This window comes from Eptesicus fuscus, chromosome 4 (assembly GCF_027574615.1).
Source record: "Eptesicus fuscus isolate TK198812 chromosome 4, DD_ASM_mEF_20220401, whole genome shotgun sequence".
Taxonomy (NCBI): domain Eukaryota; kingdom Metazoa; phylum Chordata; class Mammalia; order Chiroptera; family Vespertilionidae; genus Eptesicus; species Eptesicus fuscus.
In genome coordinates this window covers 83,333,232-83,358,048 of record NC_072476.1, presented here as the reverse complement: position 1 = coordinate 83,358,048, position 24,817 = coordinate 83,333,232, and the positions used below count along the sequence as shown (strand labels likewise).

General features: G+C 38.3%; 1 protein-coding gene across 1 annotated transcript in view; it reads right to left on the bottom strand.

The window, feature by feature from the left end:
* Window positions 1-1,876: 1,876 nt before the first annotated feature.
* LOC129148874 (cAMP-specific 3',5'-cyclic phosphodiesterase 4D-like) overlaps window positions 1,877-24,817 on the bottom strand; it is a 500,245-nt gene continuing 477,304 nt past the window's right edge. Inside the window, exons 3-6 of the mRNA XM_054715235.1 lie at window positions 22,637-22,673; window positions 13,295-13,368; window positions 9,462-9,511; window positions 1,877-2,044 (exon numbers count right to left, since the gene is read on the bottom strand). Of these exons, the coding sequence (XP_054571210.1) occupies window positions 2,040-2,044; window positions 9,462-9,511; window positions 13,295-13,368; window positions 22,637-22,673 (166 nt within the window). The 3' untranslated portion in view covers window positions 1,877-2,039. The remainder of the gene's footprint in view (window positions 2,045-9,461; window positions 9,512-13,294; window positions 13,369-22,636; window positions 22,674-24,817) is intronic.

The window sequence follows — 24,817 nt, the reverse complement described above, 5'->3', positions numbered from 1 at the left end:
CTTTCCTTATTTTATCTACTCATTTATTCATTCATTTATGAACCCTCTGTTTTCTATTTACTTAATGCTTTTTGACATTTAGCAGAACACATTTTCTCTTTCTAAATTCCATGAACCTCTAGGATAATGGTTCTCAAGCCCAGTGGAGGTATTTTATGCTTCATTGGGTCCTCAGAGTCTAAGCATAGTCTTTCACGTGCTGGAGACTGAATAAGTAAAAAAGCCAACCCAGGAGGATCAATTCAATGGGCAATATGCAAATGTCAGAAACATAGCAGAAAAAGGTCATAAGCACCCATTTGTGTTGCCAGGCTCATAGAATACAATGACCTAGAAATATGTCAAGAGTGCCAACAGTGCCAAAAAAGAACCACAAAAAAGAGAGAGAAGATGGCACACTCAAAAGCAGTAGCTATATAGACATCAGAAATATCTAGAGGAGATATTTAGGGAATAGAGAGCTGGGAATTTCATCACTAGAAATGGTACCCAAGAAAATGAGAACAGATATGAAGAGCCTATGGGAAGACCAAACACAGATGATGAATATCACCACCTGATAGAAACGGTTAGTTCAGGGTTAATAGTGTGTGGTCCTGGAAGCCAGGTGAGTGCACAAGTTCAAGCACTGCTTTACCCTCAACCTTCTGACATACTAGCCTCACTTCTCACTCCAACCAGGGGGTCTTTCCTGGGTGATGCTCCTGCCCTGAGCACTCTCATGACAACAGGCATTTCAGAAGGTCAGAAAGAGCACTGTGGGGATTGAAGAATGCTCGAAGAATTCCACATCCCAGGCAGGAACCCCTTCCTTGGTTTCTATAACCAACTTCTTAGGTTGTTCCAAAGGGTTTCTCTATATCCATAGATCTTAGCCCTCTTCTTACCCTGCCCTCCATTCACAGACATTCAATAACAGATGACATAATTCATTTTCTGCTCTCCCTTAAAAAAAAAAAAAAGAGGGGGGAAATCCCTAGGGATTAACTTGGGGGAGAGGTAGAGGACAGCAGATTGTGTATTTTTTGGTGTATATGTCAGTAAATTTTAAGGAGGGAAGCCTAATGTTCTGCCTTTGAGTCAGATGTAATCGATACTTTGTCATATGAAGCTATATATTGAATTATCACAAGGTTTAAAAGAGATTATGCAGGCCTGCCCATGTGGATCATTGGTTGAGCGTTGACCTGTGAACCAGGAGGTCATGGTTTGATTCCCGGTCAGGGCACATGCCCGAGTTGTGGGCTCAATCCCCAGTGTGGGGCGTGCAGGAGGCAGCTGATTGATGATTCTCTCTCATCATTGATGTTTCTCTCTCTCTCTCCCTCTCCCTTCCTCTCTGAAATCAATAAATATATATTTAAAAACATAAATAAAAGCAGAACAAAGTATCACATCTTTAAAAAAAGAGATTATGTATGTAGTCGTTAGTACATATCAAATATCATAAAATGTTACTTTTTATTAATATTAATATTAATAACATGTCCAACCAATCTTTAAAGCATTTTCTGAGGAAGTGGAAGAAAGGATGCTGTGAGTGAACTTCCCATTTATTCAGAGAATTAAACAATTTAGGGCAACATTTAACAGTAAAATTTAGGAAATAAGGCCCACAGGAATTTTCATTGTTTTGCTCCATCACAGTCTTATATTTCTGAGAATATTTTATAAGGCATACATAGATGGAAAGCACTTTGTGGATAAAGTGGGAACTTAAGAATGCAGCTTTTGTAGTTCTTTTTTTTATTTAAATAAGGAGACTTGGTAATGTGTCTAAGAAGACAAAAAGAATACAGTTACTAAACCTAACATTTCCCAAACTCACTCCCACCCCCATACACAAACATGGACACGATACTTCATTTTCTTCTAGGAGAGCAGCAAGCTGGTCTTAACTAAAATCTTGTGTACACTTTGAGAGATAACAGCAACGCCGGCTCAGATGATGACGACCATGATGACGAGCATTGCACAGATAATAATATCACCTTGTATTCTCTTCCACTAATTGCAGAACACTTCACACATTAGCTTGCTTATCCTAGACAGACAGTGATTTTCCAACAAATTACCAGCAATTCAATGGCAACTCTGTACACAGCAGTACTCTTATCTACTTTATTCAATATTCTTTTATACTCCCTAATTTGGCCGATTTGGTTTACCTGGGAGAACTTGTTAATAATACAGACTCTGAGCCTTACCCAAAGATTCTCTTCTGGACTGCCTGGGAATCTGTCTTTCTATGTTTGTTTCCAAGCATCCCTTGATCAGGCAGGTTTAGGAAATAAGGCCTTTATTTTAAGTCTGGGTAATGGGGAAGGGATACTGGCTGACATGAACTTTAGTAACATTTGTATCCTCTATTTTCATGGCAGTTTTTCTGACCAGTTGGAGGATAATAGAGCAGTCATGTCATAGGCTCAATAATCAACAGATAGAGTACAGCCTTATCTAAAGGATATTATTATTTAAAAATACAATCAGTTTTTTACTGTGGCACCCTAATGTTGAAATATCACTAGGCAGTGTCTCATTAGTACCTTTTCCTTTAAAAAATATTTTTATTGATTTCAGAGAGGAAGGGAGAGCGAGAGAGAGAGAAACATCAATGATGAGAGAGAACCATTGATTGGCTGCTTCCTGCATGCCCCCTACTGGAGATTGAGCCCACAACCCAGGCATATACCCTGACTGGAATTTGGACCATGACCTCCTGGTTCATAGGTTGACACTCAACCACTGAGCCATGCCAGCAGGGCATTAGTACCTTTTTCTAGGTGAAGAGAGGTAAACAGACCACTGAGACCTGAGAAATCCTTACATGTTTGTCATTATGTACATTCCGTGTAAAATGGTAAAGATATTTGCCTTTGTTAATTACTAGTCAACATCTAAAAATGTCTTAAATTAATTTCTGACATTTCTCTTAGCAATATTTTTTTCTGATATATCTCTTTGGGCAAGGGAATCAAAGGAAAACAATAAACAAATGGGACTATGTGAAACTGAAAAGTTTTTGCGCAGCAAAGGAAACCATCAATAAAATGAAAAGACAACCACTGAATGGGAGAACATATTCACTAATGATACATCCAATAAGGGGTTAATATCTAAAATTTATAAAGAACTCATATAACAACACCAAAAACAACAACAACAAACAATCCAATGTAAAAATGGGCACAGAACCTGAACAGACACTTCTTCAAAGAGGATATACAGATAGCCAATAGACATATAAAAAGATGCTCAATGTCACTAATCATCAGAGAAATGCAAATTAAAAACATAACAGATACCACCTCACACTTGTCAGAGTGGCTATCAACAATAAATCAACAAACAAGTGTTGGTGAGGATTTGGAGAAAAGGGAACCCTCGTGCACTGTTGGTGGAAATGCAGACTGGTGCAGCCACTATGGAAAACAGTATGGATGTTCCTCAAAAAGTTAAATTGGAACTGCCTTATGACTCAGTGATTCTAATTCTGGGTATATATCTGAAGAAACCCAAAGCACTACTTTAAAAGAATATATGCACCCCTATGTTCATTGCAGCATTATTAACAATAGACAAGACATGGAAGCAGCCAAGTTCCCATCAAAACTGGTCTTTTTGCATATTCATGGGTAGAATTCAGCGTATCTAAATAAAAGTATAGGAAGGTAAAACAAGTTTGCCAAACTCCATGCATTTAAACAACTCTTTTAGTTCAATGTTTTTCCTTGAAAAGCCTTTTTAAGGAGGGGATTTTTAAAAAAGTAATTTACTTTGGCTTAAACATTTTAAAACACTCAAAGGTCATTAAATGAACTAAGTATAAAAGTAAAACAAGCAAAATCTCCAAAAAAGTCAATGTATAAACCGTCACATACACAATCTTTATTAATTTTTTATTAAAGCTATTCAACGTCATGTGTACTCAGCGTTTTGCAATCACATTCCTAAAGAAGATACTGAGCACTCATTCTCTGCAATTATCAAAGCAGTGCCACGGTCTCTGCTCTCATTAAAAGAAAAAAAAAAAAAAAAGAACGAGCCAATGAAGCTAGTGCCTGCTAGTGGTTGATAAAGAGGGTGAGACTTCTGTGGCATGGGCTTGGTCTCCATCACCCACCTTGTACACTGCCGACACATTTTAGTTCAGTGTGTCCTCAGATCCTGCATATATTTCTCACCCAGGTCCCTTTTGCCTTCTTTATGTGGCTCCTGCTTTCAACTATAACTATCTATATCCATATCCATATCCATATCCATATCCATATCCATATCCATATCCATATCCATATCCATATCTATATCTATATCTATATCTCTTTTTATATTACCTACACTACTTGTTTTTATTACATATACACACACAGTTTTAAGAGGCAGACCTACATAAGGTTATGGTGTTATCATTATTGTCACCGTAAAATAGCTGCTGAGTTTCCTTTCTTTCATAAGCTCAGCATATTAAATGATTACTCCAGATAATTGTTCCAGGTAAATAGCATTATTGTTTTTCCCCCTTTGTTAGTTTGTAGGAACCGCTTTGTGCTTTAGGAGAAGAATGTACAAGATTAAGTTTCTTCTCATTTTTTGACTAGTCTTATTCAGTAGTTTACTTTGTTAATGCTCTACTTACCAACTGACTGAATTCTATCTAAAATTCATTTTTAAGGAGTTATGAATATTGAGGGTAAGAACATATGGAGTGGAGCCACACACCAAATTTTTTTTTGGATTAAAACTACTTTTGTGTTGATTTATGCTTGTCCTTCATCACATGTCTCCCTCTACAGGTAAAAAGTAGGTAATTGTACTCATTTTAATGGCTTGGAGTGAACTTTTATTTTCTGACGTCAATTGCCAAAAGTCCTTAGCCTTAGGCTGCAAATCTTTATTTACTTGAGGACCTCTAGGTGAGAATCAATGGACAAAATCAAAACAGCTCTAAATATAAAGACCTGTCTAGTGAGAAGGGATACAATATTTTCTAATTTTCAAGTCTATGTAGAAAATCCCAATCTAGTGCTCAGAAATTAGTGACCTTTAGTGTTTCTTTTAGTTTCTCCAAAACATACACTTCCATGGTGGGTCTGAAGGCTAACCTAATTTGATGGATGACTTTGTGGAGGTGTGAGAAGGTCCTTGGACTTAGAAAAAGGAATCCTATATGTATTCCTAGCTCTGCCTCTAAGTAACATTTTCTCTCACTAGGCCTCAGTATTCTCATCTTTAAAATAGAGAAGTTTAAATAAAGGTCTCTGACTTGCATTCTTATATGAAAATTCTCAATTTCAAAATACTTCAGTAGAGCAATTGAAAATATGGAAATTAGCAACATTGAAAATTGGTATTGTGAAAACATGACAATGTTTCATGAGGCGGCTTTTCTTAAGTTAACGTTATTTAAAAATGAAATGCTCAAAATGTCTAATTGTGCCCAAAGAGACATGACTATACTCCCCAAACAAAATAGCACAATGCAGGTATGGCTTTGGCATCTCTCACTCTCTGCTGCCCTCTCATGTTTCAACACACCCTTTAGTTCTGTTATTCACTGCCTCAGGACCTGTGCAGCTGAGCCTGCTGTAATGCAGGGATTCCTAAACATCCTGCCGTGACCGTTTGAAAACAAAATCATAAATGAAATGTACCAGAAAAGCTGATACAGCATCAATGTCCTCCTCCTCCACTCTATCAGTTTTTAAATTAATGTTAGGAACACAAGAAGTCAGGCACAGAGTAGGGTTGTAGGAAGAAATGAAGAAACACTTGGTGAGTTACTCAGAGCCTGCTGAGCTCTGTTCTTCATCTAACTTCTCTCCAACTCCTGCAACAGCACTCATATCTCCAGTCTTCAAATGAGCAGGTAAAGCAAATGAGAAAGATGGGGTTTACACTCCAGCTCCAAATGGCACACACCATCTTTGTCCTAAATCACACTAAAGAACAAAATAGCTATCTATATAATAAAAGCCCAGTGGTCACAACACTGTAATGACCAAAGACCAGTCACCAGGAGGGACTTGACGCTGCATCTGTGGCATGCCGGGTCTGGGTCTCGCGCGATTTTGCACACTGGGCCTCTAGTTTAGTAATAAGGCTTTGTTATGAATGTATTTATATTTGGAAGCCTTAATGTAAAAAAAAGTTGTAAAATCATTTTACAGCTATGTATTTATCTGTTGTGCATGGAAAAAAAAAAAAACTGTTGCAGGACTAAAATGCTTTAACCCTAATGATATATAATGAAACTTTCCTGGCTTTACCACATGTCATATGGAATAACCTCAATGGGGAAAAAAGGTATTCTAAGTTCTAGGGGATGAAGCTTTAGAAAACAGACATATGTAGATAGTCAACATTCATCACTCTCTTTTTAAAAAAATCAAAGAGTTGGTCTATAGCAAACTTATGGAGTTATTTTTTCCTTCAAAGAGCTGTGACCCAAAGGTAAGTTCTTACATTTTGAAAATAATCCTGAACAATAGTTTATCATCCATATCATAAAGACACCAATGTTGGTGGCTGTGGTGAGAGGAAGTGACCCAGTGCTGGGAACAGTAGGAGGCCCCATTATCGACAGGCACACAGCAAGTGTTTCCATCTTGACTATTTGTGGCAGCGGCCTCCATAATTTTTACTCTTATGACCCGCAATCTTGTTTTTCTCTCATTCTTCCCTTTACTTCTCTAATCTCTGATGTACTGAGTGCTCACTCTGTGAAGCACGGAGCTAAGTGCATCCACCTGTGAACTCATTTAATTTAGCAACAACTGTAAGACACATGGTCACCAATTTATAAATGAGGAAACAGAGAAAGGTGTGTAACCTGCCCAGGGCCACGCAGCTATCATGGTAGAGATTGGTTTGAATTCTGGATGGGCAGAGCACTCACGGTGCACAATCTTTGGGCATCAGTGATGTTCCGTAAAGTTGCCCTCCAGGGGCACCCTGAGCCTGGGTACCACAGCAGCCTTTTGGACCAGTCACGAACTTAACTCTATGCTACACTGTTCCTCTAGCCCCTAAACAAAATTTCTAAGAAGGTCAAGTTCATCTTAAAGGATGTCCCGCTGACTGTTTTTAACACTCTTCCCTGCCCTTCCCAGGACAAGTGCAAAGGTAGAGCTTGGTTCCAACATCAGGGGCGTAACTTGGCGGTAGGACCTGAGCAGTCAGCTGCCGAGGGAAGGAATTCACAAGCGCCACCTTTTCTGTGTGTCTCAAATCCCCCATCAAAGTCTCAACCACCAATATTATCATTATTCATGTTTTTCACAGCCCACTTTCTCAGAAAGGGCTCAGACAGGGGAACCCTCCCCGGCTGTTGCTCTCATTCCCCCACCCCCATTCCACCTTCCTTCCCATCTTGGTTTGCTACACTCGGGCACTTCCATTATCTAGTCAGTTAATGCCTGTTGTGCTTTGTGATGAACACAGCTGGACTAGACAGCTAATGGCAGTTTATTAGTTTCCCTTCCTAGATCAGATATTTCTGTAGTCCCACTGTCCCTAGGCCCCAGGCCAGGAGCTTGTGGGTACAAATTAGGCCATATTGGCCTTAATTCCCAGATTTTAGTAACTCACAGTTACTAAATTTTAGTAAGTCACAATGCCCTCTGGTCTTGCTCCTGTGCCTCCATACTATGTAAACATTCCATGAGGTCTCTCACACGTGTTCAAAACCAAGCCTGTGCCCTTTGGAGTGTAGCTACTCTCCCTTTATTCAGTGCCAAGCAACTGCCAGGGCGGGTGGACAGCTGACTTGACCACTAAGCACCCACCACCTCTTGTTGGGCACAACAGTCTCCAATGCTACCTGCAGCTGCTCCTCTGGGAGGATGCTCCAGTGGGCTGGCTCATGTGTGACCTCAACTACAAAAGGTTTCAGGCACCAAAATAGCACTGCATTCTGCTTATAACACAATGCTGGAGTCTTGCTTAGTCCAAAAACAACAGGGGTGGGGAGGAGGGTTTGCCCCTCTTCATAGGGGTCAGAACTAGTGCCCAGAAGCAGCCCTGGGGACAAGGTTCTATGTGGTGTCTCTCACTAGAGGCCCCAGGCACATGCTCACACAAGCCTAGCCTGTTCATCCCTTAACATAGATAATGGGTAGAAACAAAGGGTCTAGTTCTAATATGGCCTAATTTGTACCCACAAGCTCCTGGCCTGGGGCCTAGGGACAGTGGGACTATAGAAATATCTGACCTAGTTCAAATGTAAGCTAACTGACATTTAATTTGGATTTTTGAAGAAGAAACCTGTTACTCAAAGAACTTTAATACACAAGAATTTCAGTTATTATTCATCTCTCGATCAATGTCAAGAACAATAGTGGTGAACCAGACGTATACTATGAAATGATAGTTGAAAATCATTACCAATAAAAATCTTGAAATAAACATGGAAAAGAGAACCAATAATTTAATATTCACTGAACACAAGTCTCATTCGAAAAGACATTCAGGAAAAACCAACTTTAATAAGTGTTGCAGAATCAACTCTGATATAAAAATCACTAACAAGCCAGGTTGAAAAGTGCTGACTAGACACTCACTATAACTTAATAAGCTGCTCCTCAGCATATTATGAGTTAGAGTCCAAGGGAGACACTTGAAGCAAATGAAATATTGGTCTATTTTGGATACTATGTTAATTTTCTTCTGGTAATAATTTTAGAAAACATAGGTTTTCTTTCCCAGTCAATTATAATAATGAATCAATTGGGGTTTCAAGAAATGATTAAATGAATTCAATTTGATTTCAGGTTCAGTAAAATGAGACCATTTGTTCTGTTTCGGTTCAGTTGAGGTCAAGTCCGATGTCTAAAATAGACCAACAGGAATTGGGATAATTTTATTTTTCCGCCCTTTATGTCCCTCATACTTCTTTCCACGTTTCTTCCCCAACTTCTGTTCTGTTGATTCCATTGAACTTTTCTATATTGTATAATTACTACTTCTCACCCTTTCCAAACTGAATTTATTCTCAACTCTCTGGGTCCAAATCAGGGTCTACTGGAAGGGTGTTCTTTCCTACACACAACTGGGATAATGATAAACTAGGAAGGTACCTTTTACTTATGCTTTCACTTTCATTAGACCAAGCTACCAAATATTCACATCACACTGATAACATAAAACCGGCAACAACATGGTCAACATTTTGAAGGAAATGCTCTCTCTCAAAATATATATGCCTAGAGCAATGCTAAATTTAGTACAAACACACATTTAAAGCGTTCCAAAAGTGGTACATCAGTAAAGATTTTTCAAGTAATAGTTCCGATGGACAGTTTGTGAGATCCATGAGAGAAATGATATAGAGAGAATAAAGGATTAATTTCTTTAAGATTCTAAAATTGCAGTATAAAAGTGGTGTTAATATTATGTTGCATCTTGGGAAATATGGTTTCTTCCTTGACATGAGAAGAGTAAGTAAGCTCCCAGATCTTTCTTACCTGTTATGGTGGCTTTGTTGATGGACGGTTGATTGCACATGGGTGATCTTCTGACAAAGAGAGAAAAATACAAAGCAGTAAATATGGGTTGCTTGTTGACTTGGTGACTCTCTGAGTCATTTCAGATCTGCCATTTTAACGGAAAAGATTATTTTTGTTAAGACATGCAAATAAAGATTTCTCTTCAGACTAGCAAGTGGAGTGCCCAGGTGCCCTTTGACCTAGAGCTCAGATCACACATGTCTAAAAAGAAAACAGTTAAATCTCATAGTTACAGACTTTGAGGTAAATACAGCTGATGTAAATGTTACAGGCACATGATAGAAGAGGAAGTTCTTATTGACTGACTATATTCAATTACACCAGGGCTCACAGAGCAAACACAGACTTTCTGAATTTGAAAAAGCAGTCAATTTACAATTGGTTTCACTAATATAGTGTTAAAAAGTTTTTTTTTTTTGCATTAATGTTTATGATTGCCTGTACATTATCAGAAGTCAATGTACTCCTTGTAAACGATATCACAATTAGTGAAGCTATTTAAACTTTTTCCTTTCTATTTTCTTATATTGAGAAACATCTCTGATAATGTTTGTTAGAGAGCAATATTAATGATTTGTGCAAATAGGTGCTATAGAAACTTTAGAAACACTATAAACTAAATCTACTTAAGTAGATTCTAACTTGTATTCTCTAATTTTTTAGAACTTTGCCAAATTCCACAAGATGATTATGAACCCCTTAAGGTAATAAAACCATACTATATGATTAGCCTGTATTCCCTACAGAGCCCAGTCTGATGTATCCAGTATTCAACCAGTGCTTAATAAATTATGTTGAAAAGAATAATTGTTATAGAATGTCCATTAAAAGTTTTTGAAACATAACTTTATAAAATTGTTACATAAAACTAAAGCTTTCAAGCCCGGCTAGTGTGGGACAGTGGTTGAGCATTGACCCATGCATCAAGAGGTTGCCGGTTCGATTCCCGGTCAGGGCACATGCCCAGGTTGTGGGCTTGATCCCCCCATAAGGGGCATGCAGGAGGCAGCTGAATGATGTTACTTGTTATCTTCTCTTAATATTAATTCTATAAATGGCACTTGGGAACTTGATATTTCAATAAGAAATGGCAAACAGAAAATGTTAATTGTTTGATCCATGATTACAGTTGTAAGTCAATTATGAAAAATGAGTGAGAACTTACTTCTGGAATGAAAAATCTTAAGGAATCTGTGGGGGGTTAATAAAAGCCAGGCACGTGCATCCGAGTGCCCAGCGGGGTCAGGGCTTCATTCTTTCTTGATTCCTTTCTCGTAGCAAACAAAAAGGTGGCTTGTGCCGGGTAGCAACTGCCTTCCACAGAATTCAAGGGTGAGCTTGGAAGTATTTCGGTGGCTCTGTGAGTGCCCAAGGTCATCACGGGACGAGGCAGAGTGATACCCACTTTGCTATCACTGAACGGAACAGAGCTTAGCTGTGTGTAGTGAATTTTACTATTCTGATGTCTAAGGAGGCTGATTTGGTTTGAATCAGTAAAGGAAATACAAATCTGCATTGACCAAAGAGAGACCACAAAGGCCGTCACTGTGAGTCTATCCGATAATATTGTTTGGTTAGATGTCATCCTGGGCAGCACACTGTAGGCCAAGATCAGGCATAAGCTATGACCTTCGATCTTCTGCTGGCTGCTCTTTTCCGTTTTAACCTGTTCTGTCGCTGTCAATCAGTTAAAAACTTGTGTCTTGCATAGAATGGACCTCAGGTCCCCTCCTTGGATACAGAAGGCCAGGCTGATGCCTTCCTTCTGTCTGATCAACTGTTTGCCTCCCACAGGTTTAGACGCTGGTACCCAAGTGACCATGTCTGAAGGAAGTGTAAAAGGAGTTATAAAGTTTCTTGTTTGCCGCTTAAAACAATTTCCTGGATAAAACTGAGAAGGATTGGGAGAGATACCAGTAATCCATCCCTCCTGCAGGGCTCAGACTTTCCAAAGAGGAGGTGATTGAGCTACCAAATGCCAAAGCCCTGGGGGTTCCTTGGAGTCAGCAGATTGTGTGTGGCCGTGGGGCACAGAAGACCTGCGGCCGTGAGTAAACGCCTCCGAGCACAAGCTCAGGTCCCACGTGCTGTGTCACCACCTCGGTCTTCCAGACAACGAGCTCGTGCAGAGGGATGACTCCGCTCCGAGCACTACGCCAGGCACAGGGAATACAAGTGTGAACCACTACAACCCCTGCTACTGGGGACTGGCGTTCTCAAGATCACTCAGTTGAGACAAGCAAACAGGTGACTTGAGCATGGAGACGCCTGAGCTAACGTAGGACTTAGGTACAGGACACGCTCACACAGAGACGGAAAGGCGTGTCACTCAGTTTGGAGCCAGTGTGGGGAGGGTGTATGTTGGTTCTTAGTCAGGGATGATGCCCCAAAAGAAATTAGAATTAAGCTGTGACCTAAAGAATGAATGGCAATTAGCCCAGTGGGTGAGGACAGGAAGAAGAAAGTAAGAAAAAAAATGTTCAGGCTGAGGGAACAGGGCTACACAAATTCACTACCTAGAAAACAGGACAGTCAAGTGAAGCTTCTTAGTTCCATGCAATTATTTGGATTAAGGCATGTATACTGATTTCTAAGAAACCTTTTTATGCCCTAACCGGTTTGGTTCAGTGGATAGAGCATCGGCCTTCGGACTCAAGGGTCCCAGGTTTGATTTCAGTCAAGGGCATGTACCTTGGTTGCGGGCACATCCCCAGTGGGGAGTGTGCAGGAGGCAGCTGATTGATGTTTCTTTCTCATTGATGTTTCTAACTCTCTATCCCTCTCCCTTCCTCTCTGTAAAAAAATCAATAAAATATATTAAAAAAAAGAAACCTTTTTATACCGAAGAAATAGGTGCACAATAGCTAGAGCTTTTAAAAAACAAACAAACAAACAAACAAAAAAAAACAACCATGAAAAATGTGAATTTGGGAGGTCAATTTTATTATTATGGGATGAAAAGTTCAGATTTTTGTGCTCTTTAAGAAGTAGTAGCTACTATGAAATTTTATACACTTAGATAAATTATAATTCCGAATAAATTTCTACTTATTTTTCTCCTAATATTGATTTAAAGAAATGTTTTTTTTTCTGGCAATTGATTAGAGTTGACATTTTAATAAACATTTTATTATTAATAATAGGTTGTCAAAATAATAAGCATTTGAATAATTAATCAGTTTTCTATTTAATCTTAAAATTTTTCTCTTTTTAAATATTTCAGTTATTAGATCTCCCATATAATCATTTCCTATCTCAGCTTCCCTTTCTTCAAATGCTTCCTATGTTATCACAGAAATTACAACTTTATTAATTGCTCCATGATGCTGTTGATCTGAGGGTTGGTAACAGTTGGCAGAAAAATCAAAGATGTTTGCTATGCTATGATGCCTCGCTAAGTCATCACTGACTTAGAGTTAAGAAGATGACTTTGGATTGACATTAGGCTTGATGAGATGATTTGTCCGTGGTTAATTTATGAAGTAAGCCAAAACTATGAAGTTACCCTGAGTGTAAATAACTGGGCGGAGGGCTGACTTTGCCAGGTGATTTCTGACAGGTGGACTCACCATATTTATTTGTCATATTGCTTCAGTTCTGATATTAGAACCATCACTACCAAGTATTTATAGAAAATTAACAGGGCATCATATGACTTAGTGTAAATGCCTGGACAACAAGGCAAGGAAGGACTCAGAGAAAGCTAATATATTGCCTCGAGTTCAATGAAACTGAGAAAAAACACTGTGTAAAAGTTCAGGGTGAAGGGCGGAAAACAAAGGGTAACTTACTTGCTAGGTGCTCGATCTTGCATATTAGTTAATGCAGCAAAGTTGTTTCGTACAGTTCGCAGGCTGGCCAAGACCTAGGATAAAAGAAAAAAAAACAACAAAGGTTCTTTAAACTTCTGGAAGTAGGGCCATCTTTAATGCAATTTAAAATGGTTTGGCAGTGTAGAAAAATGGCTTGTTAAATGAAAACTTGATATTGCTTTAATATCAAAACTTGATAAAACTTGATATGCAACTTAGTTTCATATTATCCTACTAACGCATCTCCACCTACTTAGTAAAGTTTACATGAGTCTGTGTGAAACCTAGAGAGGCCCGACGGAAAGGATTTTCCAGCTGCTTCTCTGCGTGGTCTGTGAACAGGGGGACAGTGGCAGCAGTCTCCACGGCCACCAACACAACAAATCTCAAGCGATACACATATAGCATGATTGCGTTTTTACGTAAATTTGAAACCGTGTAACAGAAAATATGACTAAAGTCTCACTTTAAAGGTAAAATTTTTAAAAAATTACCCTCAAATTCTCTTCAGAAACTCATCAAGAATGTCATCATTTCAAAGTCAACAACTAAGTAAATTTTAAATTGTTTTTTTTTTCACCTTTGCTAGATGGCTAGTCTAGCTAGTAAACAGAAATGATTTGCTTTGTTAAGATTACTTGAATCATGAATTATAAGATATTCAGGGAGGCATGTCTCACATAAAATCGGGCCACCATGTATGTGCACAGTGCCTGGCCCAAAGAAGATACTCAATAAAGTTTTGTTTAATATGTGACACAACATATCCACACACCGAAGGCAGGACCAATGGGTTCCACCATCTCTGACAGCCCTTCCTTTTTCTAATTCAGTGAAACTAGAAAGTGGAAAAGAATTAGAAGTGAGACTTAGAAAAGTTACAAGAGCTCCTTACTTTCTCCTAGAATGGGCAAGTTTTCTCCAGGGTGAAACTGGTATTAGGTGAGATTATAGGTTATCTGGGTGACAACCAGAATGTTAAATTATCGAAAACTCAGATTACAAATATCCCTGTTAGGTACTACATAACAACTCAGACAACCTTTGTTTCCGATGTGTGAACTTAGACAAGTTGCATTAATTTCCCTGGAGCTCAGTGCCCTCATCTATAAACTGGAATAGTTATATCTACCTCAAAATGTTGTTGTGAAGATGATATGGAATGACAAGTTAGGTGCCAAGAACAATGCCTGGCAAAGGGAAGTACCCAGTGAAAATTCGCTCATTTTAGCAACAGTCCATTTGGTTAATGATTTGGTCTGAGCACAGGGAATTACAAATGCCTGTCATAGATAATATAAATTGATAATGTGAATATATATAACATATACAAATATAATATGTCTAATCTATATAAATACTGTACTTGTGTAAATGTAAATTTATAATTGCTCCAAGGTTTCCAGAACTGTTTTCAAGTTTTTTCCCCCCCATTTGGCACTGACCTAAACAAAAGTCAGTCTAAATACTTTCTAAGAAATTCTAAAAAATGTCTGAGATGTTTTTTGAAATTGGCATGAATTTGTGGAAGTCACGGGGGTACTGTTGATGCCCTGGGACAGTGACCTTCAGCTCTATCCCCGGAAAGAGTTAATGGTGTTTCCTAAGGTGCCAACCACGATTAACTCAGTCACTGGAAAAACCTGGCTCATTATCACATATAAACAACTCACAGCTCTGAAAGGTCACGCTGCCTGGGACAGTGTATTCAAATAGCCCACTGCTGACATCGGACCATGATGTCTTTCATTAGGCATGAAATCTTGAATGATGCAGAAATAAATCCAATAAATAATCCACTGTCACGAAATCATGCAGGCTTAATTTATGCTTTAAGAATGGAGTATCAAATACATTAATAAAACATTTTAAATAAGATTATTGCACTCCTTAATTGATCCATTCTCTAGGCAAAATTTTAACCTCAGAATTCTGAGAATTTTATTCTAATAAATTACACTAAGTGCACTACATTTGACAGCTGGGTAAACAGAAATTATACCGCAGGTAATTCATGTTCTGGGCTCATTTGAAAGAAAATATTGTCATAAAAGACATACTATAATTGGCTTTCGGTATAAAGGCTTTTGACTCTGTCCTAACAAAGATATTAAATTACATTACTTTGCTTTGGTTTTAAATTTAATGTAATTATTTTTGTATGATTTATATCGTCAGAAGATGCAGAATTTAAACAGAAAAGGGTAAAAAGTAAAATGTCTCCCTCTCAATAACAAAGGCAAAATTCAAAATTATTGTTATTTCTGAGAGGAGGCAGGAAGATGAAATTGGGGAGGAATGCTCCAGAGTGTTGAAAATATTGGGACTGTTCCATTTCTTAAAGTATTGATTTTTGGTATTATTCTTTACATTTTAGATAATCTCTACATATGTTCTCTCATATGTTTATGTCAAAATAAAAGGTGAACAAAGACAGTTCCCTCTCAGTCCCTCCTCTAGACATTCAGCTGTCTGTCCCTGGACTACTGGGCTTTTAGGTTGTGTCCTAAATTTTTCCTTTGCAAACATTGCTGCAGTAAATAACCTTGTAAATACATCATTTCCTATGTGTGCAAGTACTAGATCATTGTTTTTGTGGTAGGACAAATAATATTCTATAAATTTCATATTACTCTTATCTTCCGCACGATGACACATAATACTGGCAGAAATATAAAGAAAAATCCCAGACAAATCTTAAATCTTATACCTAGTTGATTGACTCTAGGTATCTCCATCGCAAATGCACTGTGTTAATCTTTTTTGGTGTTGTTAATCCTCACCCAAATATATATATATAAATATATATATATTTAGAGAGAGAGTAGAAGAGAGGGATGGAGGGGGGAGAGAGAGAGAGAAACATTGATATCAGAGAGACACATCCATAGGTTGCCTCTGCCCCAATCAGGTTGGGGATCAAACCCTGCAACCCAGGTATGTACCCTTGACCAGGAATCAAACCCATGACCCTCTGGTCTGCAGGCCGAGACTCTAACCACTGAGCAAAACCAGCCAGGGCCACTATTTTGGTCTTATATACTCTCATTTGCATTGTAGAACCAAAGAGTGAGGCATCTGCTACTCTAGGCTGTAGGGGAGAACTGGAAACAGTTTGACTCAAGACACTGAGTTAGGGTCCAATTAGTTTTTGCTTCTGATTTGGGGCAGGTCTCATACCCCTTGAATTCAACTCTTTAGGAGGAACCGTTGTCAGAGTTTCAATGCTCCGGTAATTTTCTTCACTCTGAACACTTGCTAACCAAAAAGTCCCTAAGGCTTTCTTTCACACAGCTTAATGGTTAAAAAATTAAGGTAAATTCTTTCTCTTCTGTCCCTCCAAGCAAAAGTGTAGTAAGTCAAGGTGAAAAATACACTGGCAATGGTGAGAAATATACACACTCTGGGGAAAAAAATTATAATAGTGTTATGGAAAACTTAAACATAAATATGGATCATGTACTAGCCCTGGAAAGGGTTTAAATGTTATTTATGCATGCTAATCTCAGATTTTCTTAGGTACTTCTGAACATTCACTGAAAACAGCAGGAAATGTGGGCTTCATTAAAAAGTTAAACAACTGAACATAATAGCCTAAAAGAAATGTATACTTGTATAACAATAATTTATTGAAAATATTCAGAAATTTATTTTCTTTTTCTTTTTTAAAAAAAGATATGCATAAATATAAGCACGGCCAATGGACACAAGACACTGGGGGTGGGGTGGGATGAGGGCATGCAATAGGGGGTGGGAGAGGCTGGGGGAAGGTCAATGGGGGGGAAAAAAGGAGATATATGTACTACTATAAGTAATACTTTAAACAATAAAAAAATGTAAAAATAAATAAAAAAGATATGGTAACAGTGTTACAAAAAAATCCTGCCAAAAAAAATAACAAAGGAAGAAATTATTTTGAGGACTGTGTTTTTCATTCCAAATACTCTTTAAACCACTAGATGGCACTAACACACAGACTATGTGTTGCCAATGGCCTTTGGAGAAGTGGGAGGGAGAAAGAATACCTTGCCTTGGTTTTACCTCCAGGAAAAAAAAACACCAAAAAAACAAAAACAAAACTGGAGTCAAATTATGATTATTTATAAGACAGAAAGGTCATTTTGAAAGAAAATAAAACCTCTTTCCAAATTATGTGTTGGTCAAACCATACAAAATTGCTCTTTTTGTATGTCAACAAATATTGATTTATAGATCCCTAGAAGATGCTAGCTGTGATTTTATTTTTAAGTGAAGGATACAGAAAAGCTAACAGACAGAAGCAACTGAAATGTGATAAGTATCTTTTTCACAGCCTGGCAGGGGGGGGGGCCTGGTGGAGTCAGCGAGTGGGGGACTGTGATGAGGCCACAGACGGCTGCTGCTCTGTGAAACGGGGATCATTCAGGGGCATTAAAAACATTGGCAATGTTCTGTGACCAACGGAAGAGTAATATTCCATAGGGCTGACAACTACTACATTTTTAATAAAATTATCTGAGCTGCTGTATTTTTGTTAGAGTAAAGGTAAAATGACTCAGTTGTTCCTACCCTGGATTTTGAAATCAGGCATATCTCCTTAGTCTGAATGATGTGAGGGTCCAGCCAGGATCCAAGATCATATTTGGGTATTTTCTGTCTTTTCCTTGATCAAAGATACCACTTCTTTTTTAAAAAAATATATATATTTTGACTAATTTCAGAGAGGAAGGGAGAGGGAGAGAAAGAAACATCAATGATGAGAGAGAATCATTGATCAGCTACCTCCTGCACATCCCACCCTAGGGATTGAGCCGCAACTGGGGATGTGCTCTGACTGGGAATCGAACTGTGACCTCCTAGTTCATAGGTCGACAACCACTGAGCCATGTCAGTTGGGCTACCACTTCTTTTTAACCTCCAGATGAGAATTCCAGTTGACTTAGAGTTTTACAAGGTAGTCATAACAAAAAATGGGACTGGTGGGTCCAGAGGCAGCTGACTACAAAGTAGGGTTTCCTACATTTCATCAGTGTTGTGTTTCCTTGGTCCCTTCAAGACCTCTGGCCAAATTGTTCCTGCACTCTTGGGAGAAAAATGCCAGTTGCCAAGTGGTAGGATATGGCGTGGCAGTGGGATTCTTCTCAACACCTAGCCTTCGTGCCTAAGGAAATTCCCACACCAAAAGATTTTGGAATGAACATAGGAGAATACTTCAAATTGGAAATAAATCAAATGTTTAAAGCTGTTACTTTTTTGGAGGATAAAGAGGATGTTGAGCTTACAGGGGAATCTGTAATAATAAAAGTGTAATATGCTAATTAGACTGGACGTCCTTCCTTCTGGACAAAGCCACAGCAGGTGGGGGCCGCAGTGGTGGCAGCGGGCAGGGGTGGGGGCCGGGGCCGAGGCCCTTGCCCGAATTTCGTGCATCGGGCCTCTAGTAACATAATAAATTGAGAGTGGAAGAGAGTTTAGTTTAAACACACCAGCAAGAATTTCTAACCCTGGCAGTGTTGTGGACATGGGAGGGTTACTGTAAGATCCTTTCTGATTATGATGTCCATACAAAATGATTTGGGCTTCAGCCCTGTCCATGAACGTGGGATATATCCTTGCATGACTTCCTAAATTCTCTTATAATTTAGGAGTTTATTCTCTTAGCGACACAGGAAACCACAACCGGAGGAAAAATGGAGAGATCCTTTTGTGTTTTGGAGACACATTCAGGCATAGAAAAAATGAGTTCTAAAGAAGAGTAGAAGATGAGATGGGTTTGGGAGAAGACCTTTGTCCATGTTTGATAGTGGGAGACTCATTTTAAAGACTTAGGGTAAAGCCCTGGTGGGTAGTTCAGTGGTTGGAGCATTGGCCCATGCACTGAAGGGTCTCCGTTCAATTCCTGGTACACATACCTCAGTTGGGGCTCCTGTGGGAGGCAACCGATCCATGTGTCTCTCTCACATTGATGTTTCTCTCTATCCCCCTCCCTTCCACCCTTCCTTCCACTCTTTCTCTGAAAAGCAATGGGGAAAATATCCTTGGGTGAGGATTAACAGACCAATAAACAACAACAAGAAGGACTGTGGTAAAGAAAATATGCACAGAAAAATAAGCCTAAAGAAATATAAAATAAAATGTCAATACTAGTTACTTTGGGGTTTGGAATTATGGGAAATTTTCTTTTCTTCCTTTTGCCTATATATCTTTTCTACACTCTCTATGCAAAAATAGATTATTTTGAAGGAAGTATAGCTTTTTCACCAGAAGAATTTAGTATGACATTCCAAACCCCAAAGCATGCTGGGGAAAGTGGAGAATTCTTTGGTCTATTTGAACATGTCTCTGAGTGACTTGTATAACATCAACTGACTTCTGTCCATTGGCAAAAGCACTGTGATATATTAGGCTGAATAATAATGGTATCACCTCAAGTGACATAAACATCTTATATTTTAAGCGTTATAATATTTAGCATTCAATGGTGACTATTCTATCTTGTATTGAAAATTTGAGGAGTTATTGGGTAGGTCAACAAAATAAGGTAGCTGTGCCTAATAGGGCTAAGATAAGACTGCTGCTAACCCTTCTTTCTTATCTGGTTTCCCAAAGATGCTCTATTAATGGTGAAATTTGTCAAGGTTTATAACATGCTTCTTCTTCTTCTTTTTTTTTTTAATTCTACTGGAACTTTCTAGACCCCATACCCTAGAAAATTCCATTTATGAAAACTATGATGAAGCCACTTAAAAAGAATCTGCAGCCTTTGGGGAAATGACCAACTTCTTCAAGGTGATATGAGTCATCAAGCTAATCATAAGCAAACACTTCTAAATACATTCCGGATTACTTTCAGGCATCAGATATGCCTATATAGTACACAGAGTTGGTTTATCTTCAAAGTTCTAATTTCTGAGGGTATTAAGTACACATATTTATTTAAACAGTTTACTAACACAGACTAAGTGATATTTTACACACATATATATTTATTAGTGTACTGAAATTCTATTAGCTTTTTTTAGAGATTATAGATGTACACTATAGAAAATATCTGATTATTTAAAAGAAGAGATTTCCTTAGAATTTAAGAGCACTAATGATAAAGACCAAGTCAGATTTATTAATATATATATTAGAAATTAATAAATACTACTTGAAGTAAGAAGGTATCATGTTCAAAATATTTTTTTTTATTTTTATCATATATTTTACCTTATAATAGACAAATATGCAAATTGACCGCACCTTCGCTACGCCCAAGCCATGCCCGCCAACCAAGCCACGCCCACCAACCACGCCCACCAGGAAACTGTTGCAGGGACGTTGGGGTGTGGCGGAGCCCAAGGCCGGGAAAGCCTCGGGCGGAGGCTTTCCCGGCCTTGGGCACCAGCGGGGAGCCTGCACGGATCGCAGGAAACCACTGGGGGTCGGCTCCTGCGATCCTTAGCAGGGATGTTGGGTGTGGCCGAGCCCAAGGCCACCGCCCGGGGCCAAGCCCCGACCCTGAAAGAAGGCAGAAGGCGGTGGCCACAGCCAAGGCCTGGGTCCCCGGTGCCGGCAGAAAACTGGTGCAGGCAGCCAGGTGAATGAAGGTCTATTGCACGAATCTTCGTGCAAACGGGCTACTAGTTTAGATATATTCTTCTTACAACAGTACCTAGAGATTTTAGTTAGAAGCAGGAATAGCTACCTGAACAAGCTCAGGTTGGAAGATTGTTTCTATATTTGGTGATGGTTATTTACATATTTTGCCTGATTTTATCTTTTCACTCCATTCTCAGCTCTTAGAAAAAATTATGGGTTCTCATTAATAAGCAATTAAAAATCTTTAGCTTTCAATAATTTTGCTATCACAAAACATGATTAAAACATGTGAGCATACATTATTTTTAAACATAGAAATATAGTTACTAGAAATAATTTATGATCTCCAGTGAAACCTTAAGAAAACAAGACACGAACTGTCTGAAAGGGATGGTGGTTTTATTGTACTTTTAATTGCCTTCATTAATTTAAAAACCACTATTATACAGTTGTATTATTTATGGATTCATCATTAAATGTTTCATCTAAATTATAACAATTTAAAAAATTTCAGAAAACTTGAAAAAGTGAAAGCATCATGCATAATTCTACTATCAAAACACTGTCATTACCCATTTTAAAAAACAACACCTAGTGTGACTTTTTATAAGTGAAAAAGCCCTTACCGATAACACTAAAAATTCATTAAGCACTTTATTTTGTAGAAATTATGCTATTTTATAAGCCTGGTATTATTTCAATCTCTTAACAACCCTATGAGGTGGGTGCTCTTGGCACTGTCATTTAGGAGGAAACCCAGCTTGGAAGAATTCAGTGACTAGCTCAAGGCCATTCATTTAGCAGGAGGAGGAGATGGGGTTTGAACTCGGGCTTATCATTATACAGCCTTTCCCTCCAATTTTACCAACTGGAAAAAAGAAATCTTAGAGAAGTTTAATTAGTTGCCCAAGGCACTAGAGCTAGTCTGACATGATTATTTTTTTTATAACCTCTCTGGATTACCCATATTCCAATATTTAACATTTCTTGTTAACAGTCAGTGTTGGCTTGAAACCTGTCTCATGCCCCAAGTTAAATCAGTTTTATTGCATTCTGTCCTAAGTCTGTCTATACCAGAGGCTCCCATCTTTTCCTGGAAAAATACTGGGCCCAGATTTTTTAATTCAATTGATCAGGGATGCAGCCTAGAATAAAAGCTTTCTAGGTGATTCTAATGTGTAGCTATAGTTGAGGAGCATTGGTCTATATATATAAAAAAATCTGGTCATCAACCATTTTATATATATTTCAAAATGCTTTAGATCATTTTATCACCTTCTAGTATTTATGTCATGTGGTTAAAGTATTTTCATGATGTGTATATCTAATAGGAATAAACACAAATACATCACTCAGTTAAATCTTTGTACAAATGACATGTAAAAAGAGGAGTAAATAAAGCATGAATTGGAATATTCAATTTCAAGCAATGATCGTGTACCGAATTATACGAAGTGTAATTTAATCCATGGTATAGCCTTCTGCTCCTAGTGCTATGTCAGTAAAGAAAGCATGGTCCCATTTAAATGTCACTAGGTAATCTGTAATTTGGAGCAAAGAAACTCTGCAGGTGTATGGGTTTATAGGAAATGGACCAATATGGCCAAGGTCACATTTTCTAGAATTGCCTTAAAATTACTTGAATGAACCATAGAATTTGTATTTGTACTTGTGTTTGCTTGAAAATTAAGAACCAGAACTAATCCCCCAAATTAAATTTTGAATGAGAAACCTGCCCATGCACCAAACTGTGCTTACCTGAGCAAATGGAGTCACAATCAAGTCATCTCCGTGTCTGGAAAATAAAGCAAATCCAGTGTTAGAGGTTATCGACTAACTCTTTGACCACTTTTGATCAATATCAAATGGTAAGGTCCACTTTCATAAATTCCCATAGAGAATTACAGTAATTCCATCCTTATTCTTCAGCACAAGTTCTTCCCAGCCACTGGGATGAAAGTATGTCTTCTGGGATGCTAACTATTGTCCAGTTCCCTGGGTAAAAAGAGGAGCTTCTTGACCATCAGCCAAGGTCACTGTTGCTTATTAAGCACACAGGATATGCATTAGTAGAAACAGAGTTCAAGCAGCGGGGCCTGAGTTTTGCTCTTGGCCGCTCCCTGTAGATATCAGGAAAGGGTGCTGTGGAAGGAGCTAGCAACTGCAGTGGCTTTGGGGAGAGGCCCCTGGTCCATCTACCATGTGAAGGTGATGAGCATCGCGTGTTCCGCATCATGGTGTGTGAGTCTTGGATGGGCTGGGAACTGTAGATGACATGGGACTGCATCATACACTAATAAAAACCCAGTGCAACTTTTCAACTGACTCACGTCCCAGCCGCTGTAATTACGGGGGAATGTTACCCCGTGTGTGCTGTTGCTGCAGCAACCTCAGCTACACCGTGCCTGGGATGCAAGAGCAAGGTGTCAGCATGACGTGCCCCAGAGGGACAGGGAAAGGCAAGGAAAGTTGTGCAACTCAGAGGAAAGTGTGAAACCGGGGCCCCGAGTCCTTTTGTGGTATTGCTTAGCGTGGATAATTTGTGAGAAGGATTTCCAAAATCTCCATGGGACAGTTCTTGACCTGGCTAGCTGAAGCTCTTTAATCAAAAGTGAAGGCAGTTACTCAAAGCTGGTCATGACCCTTACTTAGAACCCTGCAACGGAACTGTTCAGTCACTCACGAACTCTGAGAAGGACCTAAGTGACCTAAAACAGCTCTCAGGAAGTAAGCTTCAGCATACGGGTGACGTTAGTAAACGGGTCATTACCAATAATTGGACCAGTTGTTATGGTCGTCATCAAATTACACAGAGATCTTGAAATTCAGAGTGTGGGAAAGGAAAAAGCAGAAAAAGGTTGGAACACAATTTAAAGGAAACCTGTCTTATTTTGCACCCCCTTAGTTTCAAAATTAACGTTTTTTTGAGGGGCACCTATTCTTGATAGAGTTTATTCAGATAGCCAAAATTAGGGTAATATGAAATCTAGATATTTTCCCAAGGCACACTCTTTTCTTCCATTTTATTCTTTGCAATTGCCTGACTGCAAAGTTTATTTTCTAAGAATTAAGTCATCTTGACCAAGGCACATCATCCATGGGAATTAATCTCTGGAAATAAGTTTTCTAATTTTTTACATGAATAACATTGGTTTGAATCACTCTAAGCCCAAAAGGGCGTGAATGACTTTTAAAACACTTAATTCTTTCTTTGGTTGTATTTCATTCCCCAGCACTATAGATGTATTTAGAATACATAATATTTAAAATAATTTATCAGTCGTGCTTTCTTTTTTTGTCAAAGCATAGAGACAGTTATAATTTTTGTGAAGATATTTTACTCTTTTGAATTATCCAGAAATTGTTTTTTTGCCCAAATATCTCAATTGTCTCATTTTAGTAACAGTAAAATTATTTCTAGCATTTCAGTGACAAATATTCTCACCAAAGGGCAGGTTATATACTATATCCTTTTCCTTTAAAATTATGTAATGCTTACATTATCTTTGACTATGTACTGAATATATAATTTTAAAACCTTGTCTGTGTCTGCACCTCAGTATTAAGATGTCTTATCAGGCCCACTGTCACAAGTATAATAATGCATGCAAAATATATATTATTTTGTATATGGAAGAAAATAAATATAAGCATATTTTAATTGTATCCTACAATTTGCTTATCATAATAGAATATCAGATTTGGTAGTTAAGATTCATAGAAGATCATTCTGCTATTATATACAATTTGGCTTAAAATATGTGTGAGTTTTAATGAATTGAATAAATATACACAACAAAAAAACCTATGATAGAAAATGACTCTGAAATGCTGCACTTAAGCAATTTTCCCAACAAGGAACATTTTAAAAAAGGAAACCTAGATAATTGAAGTATTAGAAGGGATTATAATACCACACAATAAGAATATTGCTGCTTC